This window comes from Plutella xylostella, chromosome 18 (genome assembly GCF_932276165.1).
Source record: "Plutella xylostella chromosome 18, ilPluXylo3.1, whole genome shotgun sequence".
In the NCBI taxonomy this organism is placed as follows: Eukaryota; Metazoa; Arthropoda; class Insecta; order Lepidoptera; family Plutellidae; genus Plutella; species Plutella xylostella.
Genome location: NC_063998.1, coordinates 10,546,792 through 10,568,985, shown reverse-complemented (window position 1 = coordinate 10,568,985; position 22,194 = coordinate 10,546,792). Strand labels below are relative to the sequence as shown.

The 22,194-nt window shown below is 39.3% G+C and overlaps 1 protein-coding gene across 1 annotated transcript in view; it reads right to left on the bottom strand.

The window, feature by feature from the left end:
- The window catches only part of LOC105380852 (dopamine D2-like receptor), a 164,492-nt gene that overhangs the window by 2,913 nt on the left and 139,385 nt on the right, over positions 1 to 22,194 (bottom strand). The window contains exons 2-3 of the mRNA XM_048627449.1: positions 4,581 to 4,690; positions 3,038 to 3,290 (exon numbers count right to left, since the gene is read on the bottom strand). Of these exons, the coding sequence (XP_048483406.1) occupies positions 3,038 to 3,290; positions 4,581 to 4,690 (363 nt within the window). The remainder of the gene's footprint in view (positions 1 to 3,037; positions 3,291 to 4,580; positions 4,691 to 22,194) is intronic.

The following is a 22,194-nucleotide window of genomic DNA, read 5'->3' as shown; positions in this document are numbered from 1 at the left end:
CATGCTTATTCTTACCTTACCCCGCACTTTACATATTATAACCTACATAATTAATCAATCCATTCTGACATCCACCTTCCCTGAACTCTGGAAAATAGCGGTAATTAATCCCATCCCTAAAATAACTAACCCAATTGACTACAAAGATCTTAGACCCATCAGTTTACTTTCCACTCTGTCAAAAATTCTGGAGAAAGCCGTTTCTAATCAACTGACCTTCTTTCTAGAAACAAATAAAATTTTGCCATCATTACAGTCAGGCTTCCGTAAGGGGCGCAGTACATCTACAGCTCTTATTGATGTTGTCGACAATATGCTTGCCAAACAAGAAAAAGGCATGGCTACTCTTCTAACTCTATTGGATTTTTCTCGTGCCTTTGACACCGTTAATGTTTCGCTGCTTCTTGCTAAACTATCATATTATGGTTGTGACTCTAAAGTAGTAAAATGGTTTTATAGCTATCTGGACCAACGTACACAAATAGTCAAGCTGAGGAGAAGTGATGGTACTACAAGCTTGTCAGCAAAGTATCCAGTGACCAGAGGTGTGCCACAAGGATCCATCTTGGGGCCACTTCTATTCGTTATATACATCAGTGATATCACTTCTGAAATACAGCACTGTAATTACCATCTGTATGCTGACGACCTTCAGATTTACCTGGCGGGTAGCCCCTCTGACGTTGCAAAAACATGTTGTTTTATTAACCAGGACTTAGAGCGTATTGCAGTGTGGTCTAAGAGAAATTCACTGAAACTTAATCCTACTAAATCTAAATTTATGGTAATTGGTTCTAGGCAACAAGTTTTAGCAACAAAAGCTAATAATCCCACAATAGTAATGGATGGAGGGTCTATTGAACAGGTTACTGAGGCGCGTAATCTTGGTCTGGTTTTTGACAGCGGTCTGACTTTTGAGAAACACGTTTTGGATGTGGTAAGAAACTGCTTTTTCAGACTTAGGGTTTTGTACAGAATAAGACCATACATAAATGAGGAACTGCGTATACAGCTTTGTGAGTCACTGGTCCTCTCTAAGCTGAACTATGCTGACACGGTTTATGGTCCCTGCCTACTTAAGAAAACTTTAAAATTGTTACAACGAGTTCAGAACGCCTGCGCCCGCTTCTGTTTCTGTATTCGTCCACGTGCACATGTAACACCGTTCCTGAATAAATCAAATTTACTTAAGATAGCTGCTAGGCAGAGGTTGCATCTTGCTACAATACTGAAAAATATTTTCACGCTGCAGGCTGTGGCTGTGGGTGCCGTTTCATAATGGCTACCCGCCACTGCTTATAAGTAGGTAGGCGGTACCATGATCGGCTGGCATTGTGTACCGGCTAATACTACCTATTACTATTGTGCACTTTTATTTACTTTTAGTTTATGTTTTGTATTTTATTTATTCTACTTTTTCTAATATTTAATATTTATTACTTAATACAGATTGTACATATTACATTTTATCTATATACCTACCTACCTTACACAAACACTATCTCACCCACTATTTATTTATTTCTTTCCACACTTATAACCTATGTAATTATTAATATCTTATCACATAACACAACCCATCATAATTAATATATATATAATACCAACTTCGCGTTCGTGACTGAGGTCAACTCAAGGGCCAGCTGAAAACCAGCGCTGTGGCCTCACTGTCCATAGCATATGCTGAGCTGGTGCCGTTTTGACACTCTGGACAGCAACCTTTATTTGTTTGTTTTGTTTGTTTGTTCTGTAATAAGTATTCTCGTTATTTTGTTATTGTTTCTTTCTTTTTCTGTCTTATTATTCTGTCCCAGTGTGTCAAATAAATGTATCTTTCTTTCTTTCTTTCTTTCTTTCTTTCTACAATGCTATTTGGTATTGTAAAGTATCAGACTCCGGATTACTTGTACAAAAAAATCGATTGGTCACGCAATCACCATTCTATCAATACTAGAGGTTCCAATTATCTGATGCTTACCCCCGCTCATAAGTCAGCTTCATACCGACGTAGTTTTAAATACTTAGCTAGCAAGATTTACAATAATCTTCCGCCACCAATCCGTGATCTCAAATCCGTCTCATCATTTAGGAGTCGGTATAAAATGTTTTTACTAAATAGGCAAAAACAAAATCAGTAATAAGCAGTTATATATATCACACACACACACACGCACACACACATACACACAAACACACACACACACTCACACACTCACACACACACACACACACATTTCATTATACATTACATATTTCCTGTCTTTCAGCTGGCCTTACAACTATACATAAATAACAGAGTACTCACAAGCATAGTTATGTACATATGAGTAAGCATTTGTTTATGCACTGTTATATACCATATACCATTTATTTCAAAGTTTAACAGACACATTTATTCTTTCTTCCAATATATTTTTTACAACGTATTTAAAGATCCGTTAAAATTAATAAAATGTTATATGCTAATTATGGAGCATGCACTTAGAATAGACCTACTTATAATATGTACTTACGCCACATAGGTACCCTTTAAGAACTGGTTCTGGCAGAATTATCAGCGCTATATATATATACACACTTATATATGTAGCACATGCTGAGTCTGAACCATTTCGCTATCACTGTGCACGACATGGAGATTGGCAACCATAAAATATTGTTTATTTATTTAATGTATAAGCTGTGTACCTACCTAATTTGTATTGTTATTTGATTTTCCATGTTGTGTATTCTTGAAGGCGAATAAACTATTTCTTTCTTTCTTTCTTTCTTTCTTTACGTCTATGAGATTCTTTGCCACGCAAATTCTTAAATCTCACAAACACACATGTAAATTTAGCACAATACATTTAGAATCTAAATAATAAATGTGCAGCAGTGGACCAGCGTGGTGGGAAATGCTTAAAAAAGCTGTTTAATAGAGAATAATATGTAAAATACCACACATTTAAGGGATCCAGATAAAGGCATTAACACCACCGAAGAACATACTACAAATGAATACAACAAACTAACAACAAAACAAACCAACACCCACCTTAAAAATACTATAATACAAAAACATCATCATGATGCACGGGATATAGAAGGAGCCGAGCGACGAGTAGATGACGTAGTTCTGGCTGTTGAAGAGGCACTCGTCGAAGTTCCTGTCGGGAGTGTCGTTGAGGCCGAGCACGATGGGCGCGCCGATGGCGGCCGACACCAGCCACACCAGCACGATCGTGAACCACACGCGACGGTTGTTCTTGTGCTTCGCGTACTTGATTGGCTGCGTGACTGCTATGTACCTGGTAGGATTGGAGATGAGTCAGGTTTTTTTGTGGAAATGTTGACAAGGTTGTTGTTGATTATGAGGGTAGGCTGTAGCATAGACTTAGTATATGGCTGTAGTAAAGTCGTTCAGAATGATGGTCTGAATCAGCATTTTCTGAATTTCGCAACACCCTGATGTTATTATGAATATGTAGTATTTGAGCGCGAGTGAATATTTTAAAGATTTTCTCAGAATCTCTGCAAACTGAGGTGCCAGTGGCCCAGCCATAACTGCGGAATACAACAGGCAATGCAGAGAGGGAGCAAGTTACAGAAGCCACAACCCCCAAAGTTGGGTAACATCTGACTGCACGGCGACAGGCCGCATGCGGCTGTAACTAAAACCGACCGTGGAAACGGTCAATTTCAAGCGATCGGAAACACCTATTCATAATAAACATTTTCACAGTAACTTCTACCTCACCGCGTCACAAACGATTTTAGTCACGTATTTAGATTTGGGCAGGAGCGGTGGTAGCTGAGTCGGGTAAGGGGGTCGCCCACTTCTCAAGCCAGGGATGCGGGTTCGAATCCCGGCGCTGACATGTACAAGTGAGTTATTTGATATTAAGTTTGACGACCGAATGGCGTAGTGGTTAGTGACCCTGACTACTGAGCCGAAGGTCCCGGGTTCGATTCCCGGCTGGGGCAGATATTTGTTTAAAGACAGATTTTTGTACTCGGGTCTTGGGTGTTGATATTTATATTTAGTATCTATCTATGTATTTGTGTAGATATATCAGCTCTCCGACACCCATAACACAGATTTTGCCTAGCTTGGGGTCGGATGGCCGTGTGTGAGATGTCCCCACATATTTATTTATTTATTTATTTTAAGTACAATGTATACCATCGCTCTTACAATGAAGGAAAACATCGTAAGGAAACATCCATATTTAGATTTAGAAAATCTAGATAATATGTGAACCACCACCGCAGTGGACAAGCGTGGTGTCTAGCTTAGGAAGGCAGTTTAGACCTTGGGGATATGCACAAAGGTTCCACTCGAGAGAGCCAGGTGAAGTTACATACACCGCCACAGAGAATAGAATAGAGATTTAAGCATCAAGTCACGGACGTATAAAAAGTATAGAATCCATCATATTCATCATAAACACAACTATAGAGCTTACACTATGTTATTGTATTTTTGACGTTTCCTTATGTCTGGTGAGTAAAGTTGGTTTTCCTTTGCAGTCATCAAATATGTATGGGATTTCGAATGTCAAAAAACCAATAATATAATGGACAGAGTATAGACTGACCTGTCCACAGAGATGGCGACGAGGTTGAAGATGCTGGAGGTGGACGAGGTGACGTCCATGGCGATGTAGATGTCGCACATGAACGCGGGGAGCCCCCACGAGCCGTTCACCTGCGGACAATAGAACACAGCGTGTTAGTATTGATTGATTCATTTGACGACCGAATGCTGTGATGGCCTTGACTGCTATGTCGAAGGTTCGGTTCCCGACCGGGCAGATATTTGTTTAAAGACAGATATTGGCACTCAAGTCGTAAACGTCACTAGGTATAATATCGCGATTCGCCATAAATATAGCGCTGTGATTGATGAAACACGCATTATACAAGTTTATCGACGTCGATAACAGGACCGTGCCGCGGGCGCTGCTTTATATCTAACTAAGTAAAGTCTGTGGTAAAGATAAAGATACAATATACAGAAGAACCTTACTTCTTTATAAACATAAAACAAATATCCACATTCCACAATGAGCACGGTATTGTTATGCAAACACAAAAACCCTTTTCAAACGCAAATGGCAGCCAAACTATTGCATTTCCCCGTCGACCCTCCGCAGACTATTATGAAACAAGGCTCATCCTTGGCTCAGCCGATCGCATCAATATTCAAATACTCCCGTCACATCTGATAAGAGGAAACCCGATATCTGCAGACCGTGATCAGAAAGCCGAGGATGTTTGAATAAAAATCGGGACCGATGTCAGCTTTGCGAAAACATTGTAAAACAAGTGGGTTTATTTTTATTAACTTTGTCGCTAAAGTGGTAGGAACGTTTTTGGAGACCTTAGTATATTATTGTTTGTACAGAGGCTGTAGTTACGAATGTACATAAAATATCATAATCAGAAGAAAACATCTTCGAACTATTGTAAGGGTGCGTTGCACCATTTAACTTTAACTATTACAAACGTCACATCGTCTGTCAAAGCATCGGTTAAGCGAAAAATTGGTTGCACCATTCAACTATGGTTAAAATGACGTCATAACTTTAACGATAACCATAACCACCCCATGTTGGCCGGTTACTGTTAAAGTTAAAGTCAGGTAGCTGTCAAACCCGTTGTATAACCTCAAAGTAACAGTATTACGTACAAATATTAATATTCAATAATTCTTATCATGTCGCTTCTACGTGAAATAGTGATTGAAACAAGTTCCTCATAAATTGAGATTGAGGTGGAGTAAGTACGGAACTTACGAAATATGAAGAGAAAGGTGTACTTTCAGAGAACTGATAGATTCGCAGGTTCCAGGTCTCAAAAATGTGGCTCGTGTGTTGGCTTTAAAACTAGAACCTTTCTTACTGCATCCAACGACGAAGTAAGTGCACCTATTATTATGTTGTAGGTGTAATGATCATCTTCACCACCAAATAAGCGTCCACTTCTAGCCATGGGCTCTTCTAAGGAGCAAAACAACACTGTGCCCTCGGCCTTCCTTATCCAGCCACTACCGGCTACCTGCCGGTTGCCGGTCCAGCGCAGCAATCTAATATCAAAGTAACCTACGTAACTCTTTAATTGAATAACCTTGTTTTCAGAAATTTTGCAATCACTCAAATACAGAAATATATCATTATTGTGGCTACGGCATAGCTGCATAATATATTATGTAAACAAAATAGAGACCCTGTGCTGTACCATCAGCTAGGTTTTTTATGATGATTCATCATCTGATGAAGAGGAACCTGTCTATGCAGTTAACAGGAATGATGAGCATAATCGAAGGATGTCAATAAATAATTATTTTAATAGATTACATCGTTAGTTTTTATTTCAACTTGTTAAGAATTAATTAATAAGATAATTAATAATAAAGGCTTCTATTCTATTCTATTCTCTGGGGGTGTAAGTACCTGCACCTGGCTCTCTCGAATGGAACCTTTGTGCATATCCCCAAGGTCTAAACTGCCTTCCAAAGCTTGGTCCATTTCTCCACCACGCTGGTACACTGCGGGTTGGTGGGTTCACATATCTTGATGTGCTAAATCTAGATGTGCAGGTTTCCTCACGATGTTTTCCTCACCGTAAGAGCGATGGTATACATTGTACTTAAGTTAAAAGAACTCATTGGTACATGTCAGCGCCGGGATCGGACCCGCATCTCTGGCGTGAGAAGCGGGCGCTTACCCGACTGAGCTACCACCGCTCTTAATAAAGGCTTATTAGAGTCTACTTTGTCGCGGGTTTTATTGATGATAATCTTTTGGTCAATATTTGGAGGAACAACAGACTTAGTTCCTATGACATGTTGACTTTGAGTGCTTTGACAGAGAATGACGGCTACAATGTACTCTGTGACGGCTTCAGTCCGACAGCTAGATTTGGTATTGCCTTACATAAAAACGTTTACCAGTGTACCAGCGTGGTGGAGAAATGGTCCAAGCTTTGGTTCCATTCGAGAGAGCCAGGTGCAGGTACTTACACCCCCAGAGAATAGAATAGAATAGAAGCCTTTATTATTAATTATCTTATTAATTAATTCTTAACAAGTTGAAATAAAAACTAACGATGTAATCTATTAAAATAATTATTTATTGACATCCTTCGATTATGCTCATCATTCCTGTTAACTGCATAGACAGGTTCCTCTTCATCAGATGATGAATCATCATAAAAAACCTAGCTGATGGTACAGCACAGGGTCTCTATTTTGTTTACATAATATATTATGCAGCTATGCCGTAGCCACAATAATGGGCTGCACTCTTCTTAGTTCTGTCCTTATTTTCATTGATATATTTCTGTATTTGAGTGATTGCAAAAATTCTGAAAACAAGGTTATTCAATTAAAGAGTTACGTAGGTTACTTTGATATTAGATTGCTGCGCTGGACCGGCAACCGGCAGGTAGCCGGTAGTGGCTGGATAAGGAAGGCCGAGGGCACAGTGTTGTTTCGCTCCTTGGAAGAGCCCATGGCTAGAAGTGGACGCTTATTTGGTGGTGAAGATGATCATTACACCTACAACATAATAATAGGTGCACTTACTTCGTCGTTGGAGGCAGTAAGAAAGGTTCTAGTTTTAAAGCCAACACACGAGCCACATTTTTGAGACCTGGAACCTGCGAATCTATCAATCCTCTGAAAGTACACCTTTCTCTTCATATTTCGTAAGTTCCGTACTTACTCCACCTCAATCTCAATTTCTGAGGAACTTGTTTCAAGCACTATTTCACGTAGAAGCGACATGATAAGAATTATTGAATATTAATATTTGTACGTAATACTGTTACTTTGAGGTTATACAACGGGTTTGACAGCTACCTGACTTTAACTTTAACAGTAACCGGCCAACATGGGGTGGTTATGGTTATCGTTAAAGTTATGACGTCATTTTAACCATAGTTGAATGGTGCAACCAATTTTTCGCTTAACCGATGCTTTGACAGACGATGTGACGTTTGTAATAGTTAAAGTTAAATGGTGCAACGCACCCTTAGACAAGAGAAAAAAGAACAATGTGTCACAAAATATGTCCGTTCATAATACGGCTTTTATTCGAGCAATAAATATAAAAGTCAATTAATTTTGGACGCAGGCCAGACGTTTGAGTTCAGTGGCTTCCTTATCTTCAATCAAGTTACGGTTAAACGAACGAACATTATTAAATAGCCAAAAAGTCTAATGGCAAGTTTCAAGAAATGTATTGAGTCAGATAAAAAGAACAGCTTCGAAGTAATTTATTTTGTAAGTACCTACAGACAAGATTACATAGTTGTAGTACGGAATAATATTTATTTTTCTCCTACCAACAGGTTTCGCTAAAACAACTATAGGTTACTTAATACTTATTACATACGTACTAATCCCGGACGAGCTTTAGCTGCTTGTCTTACATTGTCTCTACTTTCCATGAAATGTTGTCTGCATTCTTCATCTAATAATTCTATGAGTTTTATATCTTCTTTCTGCTTCAGCTTTGTACCGGTAAGCAAGTTAAATGGTGATGTGTTAATCGACCTTTGATAAGTGCCATTTATCACTCTTTGCACCTTACTAACATGTTTATACCAGTGAGTAGGTTCTTCAATGCACATCTTGGTCAAAACAGATATGATAATCCTGTGGATGCGTTCTACTTGGCCGTTTCCTCTTGGTATACCAGTTGTTACAGCATGATGTTGAATCCCTTCTTCTTGGCAGTAATCTTTAAATTCTTGTCCAGTAAAGGCAGCTCCCTTATCAGTAATATACCTCGTTGGATTACCATAGTCCTTCTGATGTAGCCTCAGCTTCTCTACAGTTTCCTTTGCAGTCAACGTCTTAGTAGGGTAAATCCAGACAAACTTCGTGAATGCATCTACTACTGTTAAGATATAGTTGTACATTTTCTTGGTTGCATCCAATGGTCCAAGATGATCAATATGTAACGTCTCTAGTGGCAGCTCTCCTTTGTCTATTGGACTGAGAAATCCTTCTTGTTTCCCTTCCTTCTTGCTTGCTAATATGCATGGTACACATCCTAAAATCACTCTATCTATCTTCTTGGCTAGGTCTTTTATGTAGTAGTCTTTATCTATTATGTCCATGGTCTTCTTTTTCCCAAAATGTCCAATTTCATGTGCTTTCTTTATGATTTCGGTCTCCATGATGTCAGGTATTACCAACTTTTCTCTACACCTTTGTATATCAAGTCATTTTCTATGTAGAAATCCTTGTATTCTGTCTTCTCATTCAGTACTTCTCTTAACACACTTAAGTTGCTGTCTTCCTTTTGTGCTTTACATATCCGTGCATGTAATTCTGAATGTATCAGATAACAGTGAGGGTTTCTGCTTAATGAATCCACATGAGACATCTTAGCTCCAGCTCGGTGTTCCACTTCATAATCAAAATCTTGTAGGAATAAAACCCATCTTGCCACCTTGGCTGATACTTCTTTCTTATAAAGCGTCTTCTGAAATGCTGCACAATCAGTGACTATCTTGAAGTGTATTCCAAACAAATACTTCCTGAATTTTCTCACTCCTTCGACAACTGCTAGAGCTTCGAGTTCATAACTTGTATAGTTTCTTTGTTCCGTCTCGCTAGTCTTTCTACTCATGTAGTGTACTGGATGTAACTTCCCATCTTTCTCCTTCTGCATCAAAATGGCTGCATATCCATATTTTGAGGCATCTGTGTGCATCTCCGTGTCAAGACCAACTTCATATATCTTCAGTACCGGTTCACTACATAGTTTAGTCTTCAATACTTCAAAAGCATGTCTTTCCTCTTCACCAAAGTAGAATTCTTTCTCCTTCTTAAGTAAGTCTGTGAGAGGCCTCGCTATCACTGCATAATTCTCAATGTACTTCCTGAAGTATGAGGTAAGACCCACAAAACTATGAACTTGCTTTACTGTCTTTGGCTCTGGGAAACATCTGACTGCTTCCGTTTTGCTTGGTGAAGGCTTCACTGTACCATCTTCAATGACATGGCCCAAATATTCAACTTTTCTTTGTAATAACTGTGTCTTCTTCCAATTAATTTCAAGTCCGTACTCTGACGACACTTTCAATACTATCTTTAGTCTTTCAATAGCTTCTTCTTCATTCTCTGCCAGAATTATAACATCGTCGATGAATATTAGCACTATTCCACTAGCAATCTGCTCTCTGAAAATGATATTAATAAATCGGCTGAAGTATTTAGGACATATAGAAAGTCCAAAAGGAGCTCGGAGGAACTCGTACTGTCCTTCAGGGCTGCTTGTCACAAACGCCGTGTATTTTACTGACTCTTCTTCTACTGGCAGATGAAAAAATCCGTTTTTCAAGTCTAAAGTACTAAATACCCTAGATTTACTCAGCTTATCTATGTGATCATCTATAACCGGCAATGGGTATTCATCTTTAATCATCTTTTGGTTAATTTTCCTATAGTCTACGCAAACCCTAATGCTACCATCTTTCTTTGTAACCAATACTAAAGGACTTGCATACTCAGAATAACTAGGTCTTATTATCTCCTTAGCTAACCACTCTTCCACCTGACGCCTAACAACTTCTTCCTCTTTGATAGCTAACCTTCGTGGACGCTGAGCTACAGGCACTTCATCTTTTAAAATAATCTTCAACTTTATTGGAGCCTCTTTAGTAAACATGGGTTTGTAACTAGCAACAAGTTCCTGTACCTCTGGATTACTACATAATGGTTCATCAGCCTCAATAGGTAAACACAACATGTACTGACCACCTTCAGTTTGTGCCATGAGCTTAACTGTACCTTTGTCTAACAACACAGTTGTATTCAACAGAAATGGTTGACCCAATATGACTTCGTATGGCATAACACCGCATGGAACAATATAGAATACAGTATCAAAATATTTACCATCAACTTTGATCGTAGTATGGAACTTTCCCACGGAACATACCCTAGATGCACCCAGTCCAGTGAGCATCACCTTGTCCTCGTTGTCCTCGTCATGTCCAGCTTTGTTAAGCCGGGACAACAGCTCCGACGACATCAGGTTGACATCGCTGCCCGAGTCTATCAAGGCCTCAACGTCTACATCACTTATTTTGACTAATTTCACTGATTTATTCGAATTACACAGAGATTCACTGACCGCACTGTTTGTGTTTACATTTACTCGCATGACACTTTGACTTTGACATTGACAGTTACACGATCCCGTTCCTTCGGCTTCGTTCACTTCGTTCGTTCCGCGTCGTTCCCGTTCACCGTTCACTGCAGCGGCAGCGCCATCTTCTGGAATGACCGATACGCACATCGTCCGCTGACCGGAGGCGCCGTTTCCGCTTCCGCGGCTCCCGCCCTGTTGTTGTTGATGCCTCGTCGTAGTAGAAGATCGGCATTCCGTTCCAATATGGCCGAAATTGTTACAACGAAAACATTTCACGCCATTGGGACACCGATTTGCGAGATGATTCTTGTCTCCGCAGTTGTAGCAACTGCGACCATCGGGTCTCGCCGTCTCTTTCTTCTCACGTGAAGATGAAAACACATTTTGCGTTTTACTTTCGACTTCAGTCTTCTTTACCGTCTTGGATTTCATCTTCTCGTAAATGGCCAACTTCTCCTTTAGAACAGAATAGGTAGTGACACCGTATAAGATAGCCTTGTTATTCTCATAGTCAGTAATGCCGTCAACGATATATTGAATCGCGACGTAGTCGGCAAACTTGGCTCTTTTGCCCAACTCCTTCATAGTTAGCATATACTGGTAGTACGTCTCATCTTTCTTCTTCTTCCTCGTAGCCATCAGCTCGTGCATTTCCTTGCTGTTCAATGCATCGGGAAACTCTTTTTGTAAGGCAGCACTCAGTTCATCGAATGTTTTAAACGTCTTCTCCGTCCTCAGCCACAACTCAGCCGTACCAACAAGCGACCGTCGAGCGACAATGAGCTTCTGCTGGGCAGTCCATCCGAATATCTCGGCATTATCCTCTATGTCGGCGGCCCACTTCGCCGAGGAATACGTCTTGTCTTCGCCATTGAATTTGGTGATTCCGCTGAATCCGTCGTTTGACGCCATGCTACCAAGCATCGCGTTGCTGCTTGCGTCGTTTTTTGTTGTCGTCGTCATTTTCCGTCTTCTTCTTCTTATATTCTTCTTATATTTAGTGACCAATCACTTTTTCAACTTTTATTTTATTTCGTCGTAGGTTTTTGATTTCCGTCTTTAATGGCCGTCGTCGTCCTTTGTGCTCATCATCATCACGCGTCGTTTTTTGGCATTTCCACGCTCGATCCCGGACGAGCCCCCAAAATTGTGGGACCAAAATTGTGGAAATGAAAACCAATTTGATTTAATCACTAAATCACGTTTATTCTAGTATTACATCCTTTAAAAACAATTTTATGTTCGAGCACAACCTTTTCTAATCCTCCATCTTTTCTTAATCCTTTCACTCACTCATTCTTCGTTCCTTTCATAGACAATACTTCCTTTCATAGATAATACTCGCTTTCATAGACAATAGTTCCTATCATACACTCTGCACTATCAAATATTATTAAACGATAATGTTACATTCCTACACTTATACTAAATCATTACTTGCATACCTGTAGGTTGGCTGGTAGAAAATGCTCTTAGGATTAAGCCCTCCTTTTGTACAATTATTTTTTTTGTATTTGTGCAATAAAGAATTAAATAAATAAATCATTACTTAAACATTTTGATCCGAGTTCTGTAGCCAATGACAAAAATTTAAAGGTGGTAGTGGTAAGCTTTTAGATTGCACCTCTGCAATGACAATCTATTTCTTTCATTTCTTTATTGCAAATTAAAGCATACGAGTACAAGGGCATTCATATTTTGTACTAGCGTTGTCTGCCAATAAGCAGTTAATTATTTTATTTTTTTATTGGAATAGGTACTTATAAGTTTTTCAATATTGAAAAATGTATTGTTACAAAAATTCATACACGTAGACATTATGTCTTATTCATAATACCTATTAATAATAACCAATTTTAGGTACGTAGGTTAAAAAATACCTACGTACCTAAAATATGATAACCCGTCCATCTAGTAAGGATACGAGGATTTGGTGGTAATCAGTTCTCAATAATATATTATGTTCCAATACCAAGCTTAGGATCGTTTTAGAACTCGATCCTTTTTCTAATGAACCTAATCCTCTATAGCTCATCCAAATCCACCAATAAGCGCAATTCCCGCCAAAATACCGGCTCCCCGTTGGCCCACTGCGGTACTTCCGGTCGCGTCCGTCCGCACACGTACTTCCGGCTGCCATTACTCCAGTTCGTTTTCTTTTTTCCTGTTTTTTTATTATTAGCCAGTCTGACTCGTAGGTAACATCCTAATTATGTTACTGAATCAAAAGGCTACGGTTGTCTGATGTAAACACACAATTTGTTTCATTGTTTTTTCGATACATTGAAAGAAAACATGTTTATTATTTTTAGTTATTTGGGGTTTCTTTCTTGGAGTCTGTTTAATAATTTATGAGTGAGCTGAAGCTAATAAAATTGTTATCTAAACGCGACGTGTCGCTCAAAAATATACTGGTAACGTGGTAACTCTGGTTACGGTTGCAGTTGAGTATAGCTGGCGTAACGATTAAGGTCTCGGCTCTTATATAAAATAGCAGACTAAACTATAATTTAGGAAGATCTTTATAAACGATCTAGGGTGTATTATAACATAATACATATTATATTATATTATGTGAGATGTCCCATACATAGGTATTATAAATAGCATCCATTCATAACATTAATAGTAGGTAGGTACGTTTAATATTTTGGTTAAGTATGTACCTTCTGTCAACTGTCAAGTGCAAGCAACATCAGTGCTGCTTTTATTTGATTAAAAAAGTGTTAAATGGAACTGTAAAGTGATAAAAACAACTTAAATAGTTAAAGTTACCTGTGTAGTGCTATGGAAAGTGTTATCCCAACATAATATCCACAAATACTACAGATAAACAGTGATCAAAATAGACCAGTGACATTTACAAACTGACAATTATTTTTCTACCCTCAAAAATTTATAAGTTAGGGTTGCCAGCAATTAATAATTCCTACCAATCCAGTAGATTTACTGGGGGGTCCTGATCATGCCTCCACCCAAAGTACTTCTACAGACAGCAATAAAATGACCACTGAACCTCAAAAGAAGAAGATGATACAACAAATATTTCATCCCAGCCTATTTGTTAAAGAAAGTGTTAACTCTGAAATCATGGAAGATGAAATTAACGATGAATCATCTGAACATCCCCAGTGGCAAAGGGTACCCGTACTTAGGACCAATAAAAAGAGGAAGTTTGCGGAATCCCCATCCCCACCAGCAAATACAAGCAATAGATATTTAACTCTACCACTAGATGCCGCGGAAGGCGAACTACCAAAACGTGAGAATAAGCCACCTCCTTTGCTACTATATGGAGTGGAAGATGTCAATAAACTTGTCAGTACCATAGAAAGTGTTTTGAAAAAAACAGACTATGCAATAAAAATTGTATCAAAAAATCAACTGCGTGTCACCTGCAACTCTATTGATGCTTATAAAACATTGATGGTCCTTGTGAGAGAGCAGAATATGATTGGACATACTTTTACACCCAAAGCGGAGAGATGCTATCGCATGGTTATTAAAAATCTTCATCACACCACACCAATAGAAGCTATAAAAGAAGCAATAGAAAACACAGGAAATATAGTCAGGGGAGAGATCATCAACGCTCGGGTTGGTCCAAATAAAAGACCATCGACCACCTTCTTTGTTAACCTGGAACCCAGCACCAAGAACAAAGAAGTAAAGAATATTAAGTACATCTTTCACACCGCAGTCAAGATTGAAGACCCCATAAAACGCAGTACTGTGGTGCAATGCATGAGATGCCAGCAATATCGACACACAAAAAACAACTGCCTCAAGCCATACCGTTGCGTTAGATGTGCTGAATCCCACAAAACTAGTGACTGTCCAAATAAAGACAAGAATACTCCAGCAAAATGTGCTCTCTGTTTGGGAACTCATCCTGCAAACTACAAAGGCTGTGAGGTTTATCAACAAATCCACAAACGCAAGGCAACCCGAGCAAAAACTGTGCCAATTTACCAGCAAAGTACGAGTAATAATGACAAAAAAGTAGAGGAACAAGTACTAAATATTGAACTAAGTCCTAAACCGGGAAATACTAAAACATTCGCTGAAGCCACCAAAGGAAAAGAAACCAACAAACCAAATGAGACTGAGCCAATAATAATCATGCAAAAACTTCTAATAGAGCAAACAAAGAAAATGGATATACTCCTGGAACAAATAACGTCCCTCGTTGGGCTTATGTCAACGCTAATAACTAAATTTATAAAATGAATACTCTCAAGATCGCCACCTGGAACATAGATGGTTTGTCTGCGAAGATCAAAGAAGCTGAAGTCCTAATAAATGAACACAAACTAGATATTCTTCTAATATCAGAAACGCACTTAACTAATAAAAATCAAATAAGAATTCCTAACTATAATATCTATACTACTAATCATCCAGATGGGACTGCTCATGGAGGAACAGCTGTGATCATAAGATCATCTATAAGTCATCATGAACTCCCACATTTTCGAAGCCATCATATTCAAGCCACTACTATTTCTGTACAGGACAAAAATGGAAACTTTAATGTATCATCTGTGTATTGCCAACCAAAGCCAAAAATCAACAAAGATATGTTCTCACAATTCTTCCAGACGCTTGGCAAGCGGTTCATAGCTGGGGGTGACTGGAACGCCAAACATATACACTGGGGCTCTAGATTAACTACCACACGAGGAAAAGAATTGAAAGCATGTCTAGATATGAAACATCTGGTTACACTTTCTACAGCTGAACCAACCCACTGGCCGGGAGATCCTAAAAAGCTGCCAGATACCATTGACTTTTTTATAACGGCAGGGCTATCGAGACTAAACTTTCAAATTGAATCATGCCTGGACGGCTCGTCAAATCATGTTCCAGTTATACTAACAATGAGTGCACTTGTCATGCATAGAGAAAACCGAAATTATATCTATAACAAACACACTGACTGGAACTCCTTTCGGGACTTAGTGGAAACAAAGCTCGACCTAAAAATCTGTCTTAAAACACCTGACGACATTGAAGACGCCGCCTTGAATTTTTTCCATATAATTCAAGAAGCTTGCTGGATGTGTACACCATATCATGTAACGACACAGAAAAATAAACCTGTTCCACAAGAAATCAGAGCTAAGATTTTAGAAAAAAGAAAGCTGCGCCGTATTTGGCAAACAAGTCGCCATCCAGCAGACAAATCTAAATTAAATAAAGCTATTGTTGAATTAAAACAAATTATTCAGAACTGCTCAAATGAACTCCTACAAACTCAACTTGAAGGACTAAGTGCAACTAAATCCACTAACTATTCTCTCTGGAAAGTAACTAAACAACATGACCGCCCCCAAAAATCTAAACCGCCACTAAAACATTCTACACTTGGATGGGTGAGAAGTAGTCAAGAAAAAGCTGAAGCCTTTGCAAAGCACCTTGCTGTGGTCTTCACGCCAAATGCAGCATCTTCAGATTCAGAGGATAAAGATATAAACCTAGTGATGAGTCAAGACTTCCAGCTTGACATGCCGCTGAAACACACAAGCCCAAAGGAAATAGCTCAGCAAATATACAGACTGGAAAATGGAAAATCTCCTGGCTTTGACAAAATTGATAAGAAAATATTGACAGAACTACCCCGAAAAGGAATAATTTACCTTACAGCCTTGTTCAATGCTGTTATCCGAACTGGATATTTCCCATCTGTTTGGAAGATAGCTGAAATCACAATGATACACAAAGACGGCAAACCTCCAAATGAGATTACATCATACAGACCAGACAGAACAGACAATCCTGCGAAGGATAACTCCTGTCCTTACTGAACGATCAGTGATACCCAAGCACCAGTTTGGCTTCAGAAAACAGCATGCTACTACTGAGCAAGTCCACAGAGTCTGTAGTACCATCAGATGTGCTCTTGAAGAAAAAGAATACTGTGCAGCAGCTTTTCTTGACGTCCAGCAGGCGTTTGATCGAGTATGGCACACTGGACTGCTGTGTAAGATAAAAATGCTCCTGCCACACTCATTCTTCCACATTATAAAATCTTACATTGAGGATAGAATTTTCTACGTAAAGGAAGAAGACAGTATGTCCCAGTTTTATGAGATAAATGCGGGAGTTCCCCAAGGATCTGTGCTTGGCCCAATACTTTACTCAATATTTACATCAGATCTCCCTCAAAGTAAAGGTGTTACGACAGCAACGTATGCGGATGATACGGCAATTCTGGCAAGTGATAAAATCCCTGAAAAGGCTTCACTTAATCTGCAAGAAAGTCTGAATGATATTCACAAGTGACTTGAAAAGTGGCGAATTAGAGCTAGTGCAACAAAATCAGTGCAGATTACATTCACACTACGCAAGGGAAACTGTCCTCCTGTAAAACTTGGAGAAACGGAGCTACCACACCATGACACAGTTAAATATCTCGGAATGCATCTTGATCGTAGACTAACCTGGCAGAAACACCTGAAGACTAAGAGAGACGAAATCAATCTGAAATATAGGAATCTGAATTGGCTTCTTGGAAGAAACTCTAGGCTCTCAGTGGAAAACAAATTGCTTGTCTATAAAACAGTGCTAAAACCTGTATGGTCGTATGGAATCCAGCTCTGGGGTAGCGCAGCCATCTCCAATGTAAACATCATTCAGAGGGTACAGAATGCCATCTTGAGGGCAATTGGCAAGGCACCCTGGTTTATAAGGATCAGCGAACTACATGAGCACTTGGGGATACCTACAGTAGCTGAAGAAATTCGCACTCAGGCTGGATCTTATAGAAACCGTCTCTGTAACCACCCTAACGAACTAGCTGCTCAGCTGACCACACCAAACTTCCAGCGTCGTTTGAAGAGAAGGGAACCTATGGAGCTAGCACACTCCTAGCGATGAAATAAAGAGGGGTCCCCACTGGGGGACTCTTTTCAATGCCACTAAACTTAGAAGAAATCTGCTCATAGTTCTGGGACTGATTGCAGATACAATGGAAAATGAAAAAAAAAAAGTATGTACCTAACCTACTTGGACTGCTTTCAGCCGGTTGTCATCCTGAATTCCTGAAATATCGATCCGGTCACCTGTCGCAATACTTTCCGTCTTAAATCGTGCGTCTAACCAGGGCCACTCTAGCTCATGAAAAACTAAGTTTCAGATCTCAGCTACGCTAACCACTGCTCTATCCCATTGCATGAAACATACCGATTGCGTGAAAGCTTTCGTTCGTTTTCAGCGAAGCTACAGGAGCCTCTGGCCCGCTGGGGACAGACGCGGCTTCAGACGAAAGTCAATCATATTCTGGACACGTTTTCGATTAGACATCGGACGGAGTACACTCTCCACTGGACGTGATACTTACACTCACTGTTGTTCTGTTGTTTCAAATATTTAATACAGGAATACGCGGTGGGTGAAACTATTTTTAGGTTCGATAAATTCCGGAGGGTAAAACTGGACCTGGCAATCCATCGCCAAATAGTCACGTTAATGAAAAAAGAACCTGAATAAAACCTGCCTGCCCGAATAAACTAGGACAATATAGGACCCTTTACCACCGCTTCATTCGCACACACATAAATAAATATAGTCAAGTATATTGACCAATAACAGTACAGCCCGTGTTTACAGATATTCAGCGATCGTTTCCACGGTTTTATGTCCATCGGAGCGTTGGAACGGCCCATTTTACGAGTAGTGTTATGTGCGCAGCTATGGACAGGCGGTACGTATGTATCGTCGGGGCTCAGCGCGGGGGGTATTGAATGGATTTACTCGGTCGAGTGCAAAACACGCCGTAAAATTTATATAGCTGTCCGGTTTTTCTGAGTTTTCAGTTTATACCTATTTTTTTCGGAGCTAAAATTTACTGATGACCCTAAACTAGTGCCTAGGTACGTGAGGAAATGTGAGGACAGCAAATAAGGTTCTTTTTTTATTCTGAGCATTGTATTTTTCAGCTTCAGATTAACGAGGTTTTTTTTCAAAATGTTAATCTGTTTCCCAAAACAAACTGTTGTAAAAACTACTGTAAACAAGCATCATAGATAAATACAAAAATAATAAAACTAGAAGTGTAACGCTCTGAAACTTTACTCAAACGACCCAAAATACGAGTTTAAAATAAAATTTCAATGTCAGGGTTCACCATTTAACTTTTGTTTTAATTTTAATGGTCATTGGAAAGTTTTCCTCTGGACGCAGTTAGTTGGCCGCGGTTTCAGTTCGCAAAACCGAGTTTTCGCAGTTGACGTTTAATTAATTAGTCTTTTTGTAAAACCATTTAGGCATTTTCCTTTGGTTCTATGATTAATTAATGAGGATTATTTTGAGTTTATATTACAATTTACTAGTGATATTTATGAAAATATTTGCTATGGAAATTTATAATTCAGTCGTTTTGAATATTTTCATAATTTATGTTCTACTACGGAAAATAACAGGAAATAAACCATTTTTTTTCTTACAATTCGTACATCCGCATCAGCTTTACCCTTTGAATTGGAAATAATAAAGTCACGCCGCACATAGATCGTGCGCGGCCTCGGAATGAGGAGTTCAAGTGCTGCGCCACCTCAGAATAAGGATTTAACGCTGCCGCAGCATCCTGAGAAATAAACCGTAACTTGTTGTCGCGAAACATCGTGCGAAGTATGTACTTTGGAGACAATTGCCAGTTGCCAAAGAAATGATTTTGAAGACATTTCGCAGCCCGTGTTTGTAATTTTTATGGTTACCAATTTACGAGGACTTTTTTTTTGCTGTGTGTGGTCTTGCCTGTGATTGGAATTCTCAATCATAAAATACCTAACTTGTTTCGCCATAGGTACTTTCATACATAGAAAATATATCTGAGATGTAAGCAATGGATTTCAGGAGCTTACACAGTAGAAAATGGTTGTACCGTAAAGATTGAGCTCCGCTATTTCATGGAACGATGATTCCTGTGTTCGTTCACTATCTGATGACCCGCCAGTGTGGACGCACCCGACTGTCTAGACAGACGAAGGGTTACACGTGTTTTCTACGAATCAAGAAACGGGTAACCGATGATAATAGGTACCTAGTAATAATAGATTAAAATAAAATAATTTAGAGTGATTTAGGAAACGCTAAAAGTTTTTAAAATTGAATTTAAATCAAATTTTAATACATTTTGAACCAACTAACAGATAACATACGTTTAGCATTTGGTGAAATTCCAAGTGAAAGAAATGTACCTACGTATTTTTAATTAATGATCTTCTTATATTATTATAATGTTGTTGGCGATAATGCAGTGTGATGATATCAGTGTGATCCATGGGTATTTTCACTGTCATAAATTAATTAGTATAAATGTAAAATGGCATGAGCGCCGCATTTTAAAAAACGATTCTTAGACCTTCGCGGGAAATGAATCCAGTCTTACGGTTGCACAATGGTCACACAACTCTATTTACGACATCAGAATCTAAGCTCTGCAGATCTAGTAGGTACCTACAGGTTTGATAGTTTGTCGAAAACTATAAAAGTTTAAGTTTTCTCGCATACTAAGTGGCGCCTCTAATGAAAACTATCTTGAAACTTTTGACAGATAATTTACTTATGCAGATGACAGTAGAAAACTTAAACTTTTTTCGTTTTCATAAATAGCAAAACCCGTACCGTAGAGGGTCTGGTTAGACTTAGACGAAACATACTGCGCACAGTCTGACAGATACAGAAGAATGATGGAGTGTGTGCGAGGGTGAAATATGGACCAGCGAGCTGTGTCATACAGGGTGGAGTTTGATCAGTGAGCCTCCCTTCGGTCTCATCATAACAGTTGCTGGGTATGCAGGTTCGTAACTATATTTCATACAATCGCACTGATAAAATTCCATCCTAAATGTAAAGGTATAGTGATGCTGAGGTACTATTTCCTTTGTTTAATTTCCTTGGCATTAAAACGTTTACGTGAAGCATGAAAAATACTGTAAGTAAATAACTAAAGAATAAATACGTGTTGATACCCTCGTGGGAATAATCAGATGAACCTGTAAAATTAAACTCAAAAAAGTGAATTGTCAGGCCCTTGTATATTTTAAAGGCACACATACCTAATACATGATAATTATTGTACATATTATTAGTAAATATACTGAGAAGAACCGAGCGGTAAGTTCGTACGAGTAATGCAGATTGTTTGTATGACGGATGGTGAGCAATGAGGTGTCGGAGTGCGGTGCAGCTGGCGCTACACCCTGTATTTTATGAGTATACAGGATGCTCGACATACAGGGTGCCCCATCATGTGAAAGCCCGATGATTATAGCCGGAACTATAGGTACATATTGGTTTAGGAGCTTATAAAATACAATAAAAAAAAAAAGATTCAGTCGTTTGAGAGCTATATACGCTACCGCATATAGATACAGAGACACACAGACACGTTAAACTTATAACCCCCTCATTTTCTCTCGGAGGTTATAAAATTATGTTTTATAGTCACCTAAACCATCCTTAAGTAAGGGGAGTAAGGGGGGAACGGGATCAACATCTACCCGACCCAAATGTCATCCCCACCTGCACGCGCTGGTGGTTCGTACGAATAGCCGGCGGCGGCTCTGCGGCTCGCGCTGCACAGCCGTGGTGCTCCCTGCTAGACAACGGACGGGGCACTGGCGACCGAGCAAATGGCGGGATAACCATTCACCTAGCTACTGCTAGACGAGGCCATGCAGTAGAGGCCTTGGGGTGCAAAAAGCCCCTGAAATTCCTGCAAAGCTTGTCTGTACGCTTGAAAGTAGCAGCCCTACTAACAGACTAGGCTACTATGGGCTAATTACTCGTATAGCTGAAATTTAATAAATTACTGAAACCTTGAGAAGAAAAAACCGGACCGATCCCAAACAACAGACTTTTGGCGCGAAAAAACGGACTTTGATTGGCATGTGGAATGTACGAACAATGCGCGAAGAAAGTAGAGTGCATCAAGTAGCAAAGTATATGGCAGACTACCAGCTTGACATCATGGGCATTTCAGAGGCAAGATGGAAGGACTTTGGAGAGGAAAGAGTAGGTGACATGACTCTCCTAT